The sequence below is a fragment of the Argopecten irradians genome, chromosome 10 (genome assembly GCF_041381155.1).
Source record: "Argopecten irradians isolate NY chromosome 10, Ai_NY, whole genome shotgun sequence".
Lineage (NCBI taxonomy): Eukaryota > Metazoa > Mollusca > Bivalvia > Pectinida > Pectinidae > Argopecten > Argopecten irradians.
Genome location: NC_091143.1, coordinates 27,205,700 through 27,212,577, shown reverse-complemented (window position 1 = coordinate 27,212,577; position 6,878 = coordinate 27,205,700). Strand labels below are relative to the sequence as shown.

The 6,878-nt window shown below is 33.4% G+C and overlaps 1 protein-coding gene across 2 annotated transcripts; it reads left to right on the top strand.

The window, feature by feature from the left end:
- Positions 1–1,731: 1,731 nt before the first annotated feature.
- Positions 1,732–6,834, top strand: LOC138333527 (archaemetzincin-2-like). 2 transcript variants are annotated; one of them, XM_069281967.1, is made up of 2 exons: positions 1,732–1,834; positions 4,311–6,834. In XM_069281967.1, the coding sequence occupies exon 2, from the start codon at positions 4,332–4,334 to the stop codon at positions 5,460–5,462; it is 1,131 nt and encodes a 376-aa protein (XP_069138068.1). In that variant the 5' UTR covers positions 1,732–1,834; positions 4,311–4,331; the 3' UTR covers positions 5,463–6,834. The 2 variants fall into 2 exon arrangements, with proteins under 2 accessions (XP_069138068.1, XP_069138069.1); XM_069281968.1 differs by lacking the exon at positions 1,732–1,834 and adding an exon at positions 2,484–2,541.
- The last annotated feature ends 44 nt before the right edge of the window (positions 6,835–6,878 follow it).

The following is a 6,878-nucleotide window of genomic DNA, read 5'->3' as shown; positions in this document are numbered from 1 at the left end:
ATTCATACAGTAGTGTTGGTTTACGCACAGGAGTTTGACGAACTCTATTGTTTATGCAACACGTTTGCTATATTATACATTAATTGCTGCAAATTATTCTCAATTCAAATGCAAAGCAGACTTAATACACAAATGCTGAACTAATAGTGCATTCGCAACAAACTACTTTAAACGACCCGCGTTATGAAAACGTGATATCAATCAAATCGTGATAGGTACGCTATATATTCGTTTTGATTTCTGGTCCAGTTTTGCTATAAAAGCATCAAAACCCTGTCAGTTTCCGGATACATCAACGAATAACAGCGGATATACATGTACAGCGCATATCATAAGCATGTAAGCTATGAGGATATAAAAATCCTGGGAACGGATAAACACGCCAATGCGGATAATTCCTGACCTGTGTGGATGTTGGGCGACAGATACAAGCACAATTTACGAATATTGCGTATGTTAAGCGAATGTCAGCCAATTTTGTGCGCAATGCATTCGCAAATCTTCCTAAACGCCAGTGGGACCGGGCCTTATATGGATGAACAAACGCCGCATATTCTACTGTTTGGTCAAGGTGGTAACTGATCATGACGTAACCAGAACCCAGCTTTTCAATAGGTAATATGGCTAATAAAACTTTAGCGACCGTTTTACAAATAAAGATAAAGTAAGTTCTAGCTAAAACATTGCATTTTGAAGATTTTAACGTGAGTTTTGCTAATACGAAGGTTGCTGATATTAATTTGGGGTGGCTATACAGCAAATACAGTATTGCTATACAGTTACAGAATGTATCATTAGATTTTATTAAAGGCCCACTACCTTTCCGGAGCAAAATTTAAAAGGTTTCTTAAAAACATTAATAACAAAAGAAAATATATGTCGATGGCTTAAGATGAGGTTACAACACCAAACATATGCAAGATTTCCTGTATAATGTACGATAACAGTGGAGATTCTTTCGCTGTTTTGTCGTCTGGCGCAGTGATAGTCAACTACCGCGCGGCATTTAGGACGACGGCGGGAAACATAAAACGACCCGCGTTATGAAAATTAACATTTTATTTATTCTAATGAAACAGTTCTGAAGGTGATGATAAGTGTGCTAGTAAACGTATAGTTAATAACTTCTGCGACTCTACCAAATTATCGATCTCGTTTTACATTCCTATTTTAAAAATTAAAAGCCGTTTCGGAAAGGTAGTGGCCCTTTAAGCTTATCCTGATGAATGCATTATGTTTCAAGCCATATATTGGCAAAAGGACCAACAATAACATCAAATATGTCAATGTTTCTAATAATGAAATTCGGTTGGTTGAACTTGCGCCGAATTTTACTAAATTTGACTCGACGTTGTACCAGAAATATAGAATATGGAATCTGGAAATATATACGCAGTTCTAAAGTAGACAAATAACTTTCAAACACTCAATTTGGTTGAATTGTGTGGAAAAACACTGCACTAAGAAAAGGAAGGGGGGGGGGGTTGCAAAATGTATGTACACATGTACATGGAGAGCTACCATCCTATACTACAATGTATTCTGTTTGTAACTAACCTTTGGCATGGCTTTTATATATTTTATTTGTCACTTGTATTTTGAAACTTGTTTATTTAAATCAACTTTTAATAAAGTTAACTAATAGCCAAGAGTTTATGCTTCAGTAGAAGTTCCTTGTCATGTTCCGGAAAACGGAATAATTAATAAATATTCTAAAATTAGTGTATCGATATAAACATCCGGTGGACATTGCACATGATAGTGACAGCTCAGGTGAAAACAACTAATGCAGACGTTTTCAGCTCAATTTGACTGTTGAATTAGGTTCCTTTAGGTAAGGGTCAATGATTACTTCTTATGTTCTTTGCAAACAATGTGTTGATATTGCCGACTTCTTATACACCCACTGCAAGGTAACTAAGTTAGAAAATTGATCGCCCACAATACCTAGCAACTGTCTGATAAATTTATATTGTCTCAAATACAGTGCATTGTCAGCATTTTCTTTATCTCTCTAAATTTAGGCATGAAGTAATCTATAAATAAAGTGGTTAATATTTAAGACCCGTATTACGTGTACAATGTATGTACTGTACATATAACTGCTGTTGTAGCGGAAAAGATATCATATATATATCTTTTCTGCTACAAGAGTACAATGTAGCTACAGTACATACACATTGTCAACTTTGTAATAAAAAGATATTATATCAGTTTATTAAAAAAGATAAGATTTCAAATTTATAATTGGAACTTTATATAAAATAGATATGATGTCAACATTGTAATAAGAAGTTTATACCAAATAGATGGCAAGAAGTTATTATAAAATACTAAAATAGATATGATGTCAATATTATAATATGAAGTTTTTATAAAATAGATGTTTTCATTATAATAGGAAGTTTATATAAAATAGACATGATGTCAACATTATAATAAGAAGTTTATACTAAATTTGATATGATGTCAACATTATAACTAAAACAACTAATGCAGACGTTTTCAGCTCAATTTGACTGTTGAATTAGGTTCCTTTTGGTAAGGGTCAATGATTACTTCTTATGTTCTTTGCAAACAATGTGTTGATATTGCCGACTTCTTATACACCCATTGCAAGGTAACTAGAAAATTGATCGCCCACAATACCTAGCAACTGTCTGATAAATTTACATTGTCTCAAATACAGTGCACTGTCAGCATTTTCTTTATCTCTCTAAATTTAGGCATGGAAGTAATCTATAAATAAAGTGGTTAATATTTAAGACCCGTATTACATGTACAATGTATGTGCTGTACATATAACTACTATTGTAGCGGAAAAGATATCATATATATCTTTTCTGCTACAAGAGTACAATGTAGCTACAGTACATACACATTGTCAACTTTGTAATAAAAAGATATTATATCAGTTTATTAAAAAAGATAAGATTTCAACATTATAATTGGAAGTTTATATAAAATAGATATGATGTCAACATTATAATAAGAAGTTTATACTAAAATTGATATGATGTCAACATTATAACATGAAGTTTATATAAAATAGACATGATTTCAACATTATAATAAGATGTTTATATAAAATAGACATGATGTCAACATTATAATAAAAAGTTCATGTAAAATAGACATGATGTCAACATTATAATTATAATAGAAGTTTATATAAAATAAATATGATGTCAACATTATAAAAAGAAATTTATAAACATAAAAAGAAATTTATATAAAATAAATATGATGTCAATTTTATGTTAGTTTCATAAGTCAATATGTTACAAAATGCTGTGGTAGCCTATTTCTATTGTTTGATATAAATAGGGATGATGTCTGGTAAGTAAATATGCAGTGATATGATTACCAGATTAATGCTAAATCCTTCCGTCAGCAATGTCACTGAAATAGAAATGATGATATCAGTATTTGGCGATATTATAGCACTCAGCTTCATTGATATAAGACACATTCACCCGGAAGACTCATTTGAACTCTTTGGTTTGACAGACTGGAACAGTTTATTATCATTTTTAGGGATGAATGAGTTAAATTTTTATAAAGAGTTGATTCTGAGTTGACATTCAGTCGTTGATTTAATTATCCTCGGCCTGCCACATACATCTTGGATGAGCTAAGTTGAGTAACAGAAGGAAATTTATCAGTTTGTAATTTTATCTATTCATGATAATATATAAATATGATATTGCTTTCTCATTCATGATTTGCTTCTAAAAAGCAAACTTGTTCTTGCCTAGGATTATAGAAAGTACTTGGGTTTATTCCAGACTAGTCAGATTATCTCCCCTGTTTAAAAATGTTCAACTATATGTTTATCTACGGTAGTTGTGATTTCATACTTATTACTTTTAAATATGTGTGACAAAATGTGTAGTGGTAATTTTTGAGATAAAATAATTATGTACATGAATATGTTATATAATCTGGAATACTAGAGAGACTGCGATGGCCAACTTGTCAATATGTCCAAACATATAAGCTTCCAACTCTGGGTTTTAAGGTTGCCAGGTATGTACTGATCTTAGCTGGGTGTTTTTCTCTAGATACTCCAACTTTTCTTTGCTATTAAACCTGGCACATCCATAAAGTCCAGGGGTAACGGCAGTGAAAGTAACCCCTGGAGTATCGAGGATCAAATTAGGATTTTGAACCAATCAAATAAAATATGGAATTTGACAAATTGATATTCCAATTAGGAAACACACTTAACAATTGAAATGACATATATTTTAATGTAAATTGTTTTTTTAGGAAAATTTATAAAATGTTGTTTTATTCTTTATCCACAGAGAGCTCTATCACCTGAAATCATGCCAAAACAAAAATCAAAGAAGCAAAATAGGTATTTGCCATTTGCTGTTGGTTTCAAAATACCTTCCGAACAGGAAAAAAGAAAGGCAATTGGCTCTTCCCCGATGATTCCAGCATTGGACCCACAGTCTTTTAAAGGGTTTGGCTTTTTCCCACCGATTCCCCGGCCTACCAGTATTGATGACTGGTTAGCTCAGTATGTCGAGGAAGGACAATCGTACAGTGATTACCAGCGACAATGTCCATGGCTATCAAAAAGAAAGCTGAAATACATGCCTCAACAATTTGTTAGCAAAGGCAAAACCATTTTGGAGAAATACCCAGATGGCAAAATATACCTTCTACCTGTTGGAGACTTCAGTGGTGAAAATTGTGTCAAATTCAAATCTTTGAGAGATTTTGCTCAGATATATTTGGGATTACCTGTGGTTGAACTACCTGGAATTGCTCTTGAGGAAGAGAATCATAAAATTTTCTGGACAGAAAATCCAGAAGATCGACCAACACATGGTGCAAGATCAAGTTCTCGAAAGAGAAAATTTGAAATAAACTCCAGATATCATCCAGGGACAAACCGTATACAGTTAAAAATGGACGAGACCTTGTTACGCCTGCGAAGCCTCATTCCAACAGACGCCCTTTGTATGGTCGGTTTGACGATGTATGATCTCTATGGAGATGACACTGACCTCTTTGTTGCTGGAATGGCTGCTGGCAACCATCGTGTGGCAATGTTTAGTTTCAATCGGTATGATCCCGCTCTGAGTTTCTCCATTGAGAAATGGTATGATATCACATGTGATAGCACCATAAGTGCTAGTGAGCGTAGAAAACTTATTCTTCAACGTAGTTGCAAGCTTCTTGTCCATGAAATTGGCCACCTGTTAGGCATTGACCATTGTATATACTATGACTGTTGTATGAACGGCTCTGGCCATTTGTCTGAAGATTTCAGGCAGCCCATGCACCTGTGTCCTGTTGATCTACATAAGTTACAGACATTGGTGGGATTTGACATCGTTGAAAGATACCAGAAACTTGCAGGGTTCTACAAGGAACACAAAATGGAGGAGGAACTTAAGTGGGTAACAAGGAGGATTGAGTTCATCACAGACCAAACAAAATCTTAATGATTAAAACTGTACACAATATCATAGAGATTAAATTATAGATTTGTAAAGAAATGTATTTTATGTCTTCGAAGTTTTGGTAACTAAATGTAATAAGTTAAGCTTTTTTAAGAAATGATTTTCATGTTGAACTTTATATATACTGTACATGTGTATTCTTTAAAAAAAAAAATAGAATATTTGATAATGAAACAAATACTAATTGAGTAACTAATCAGGTTTGTTAATTGGGTTTGTGCAAAACATATTCATACCTAATCATGATGTGTTTCGCTCTATGCAGTATAAAACGTTTGACTTATTCATGCCTTTGTCAGTTTAAACTGAATGCCGATACATGTATTTACATGTACAAACATATTGTATTTAAAATTGACAAACATGATAGATAACCAATACATAAATTTTATGATACCCTTATACTTTTTAGATCATTTGACCCGAAGGGTCTGGATGACCTATCGTCATCATGTATCATCTGTCATCTTATGTCGTATATCGTACGCACGTACGCCATGTGTAAACTTTTCATTCAATTGACTTCTTCTCTATAACCGAAAGGCCCAGGGTACTCATATTGGTCCCACAGCATGCCAACATGAAGGGCTACCAAGTTTATTTATATGAATGACCTAAACCTTCAATCAAGGTCACAGGTATCAAAAAGGTTAAATATTTTAACTTCTCAATAACAGAAAGGCCCAAGGTAATCATATTGGGCTTGTAGAATGCTTGGATGAAGGGTACCAAGTTTATTCAAATGAATGACCTTGACATTCATTCAAAGTCACAGGGGTCAAAAAGGCTAAAATCTTTAGATGACTTCTCAATAACCAAAAGGACCTGGGTAATCATATTTGGCCTGTAGCATGTTGGGATGAAGGGCTACCAAGTTTGGTCAAATGAATGACCTCAACGTTCATTCAAGGTCACATGGGTCAAAAAGGCTAAAATCTTTAAATGACTTCTTCTCAATAACCAAAACGCCCAGGGTAATCATATTGAGCCTGTAACATGCTGGGATGAAGGGCTACCAAGTTTGTTCTAATGAATGGCCTTGATCTTCATTCAAAGTCACAAGGGTAAAAAAATGCTACAATCTTTAAACAACTTATTGTGTATTTCAGTTCTCTCATATATTTTATTAATAGTCAGATGATCATAACCATTAAGGCCCATGGGGCGTCTTTTTGATGGGTTATGTGAATATCATTTTTCTTTAATCATGTTTCTCAGGGAAAATTGAAATATCATGAAATATTATAATTGCTTGTAATTGGACTGTGATATAAAACTTGAGGAGGTTGTGATATTAAGTTTTATCAATTTTGTCACACTTATTTCATATGAAATAAATTTATCAACAATTAAATGTTGTTCTATTGTGGATAGCTGAAGTGCAAGGAATATAAGGTA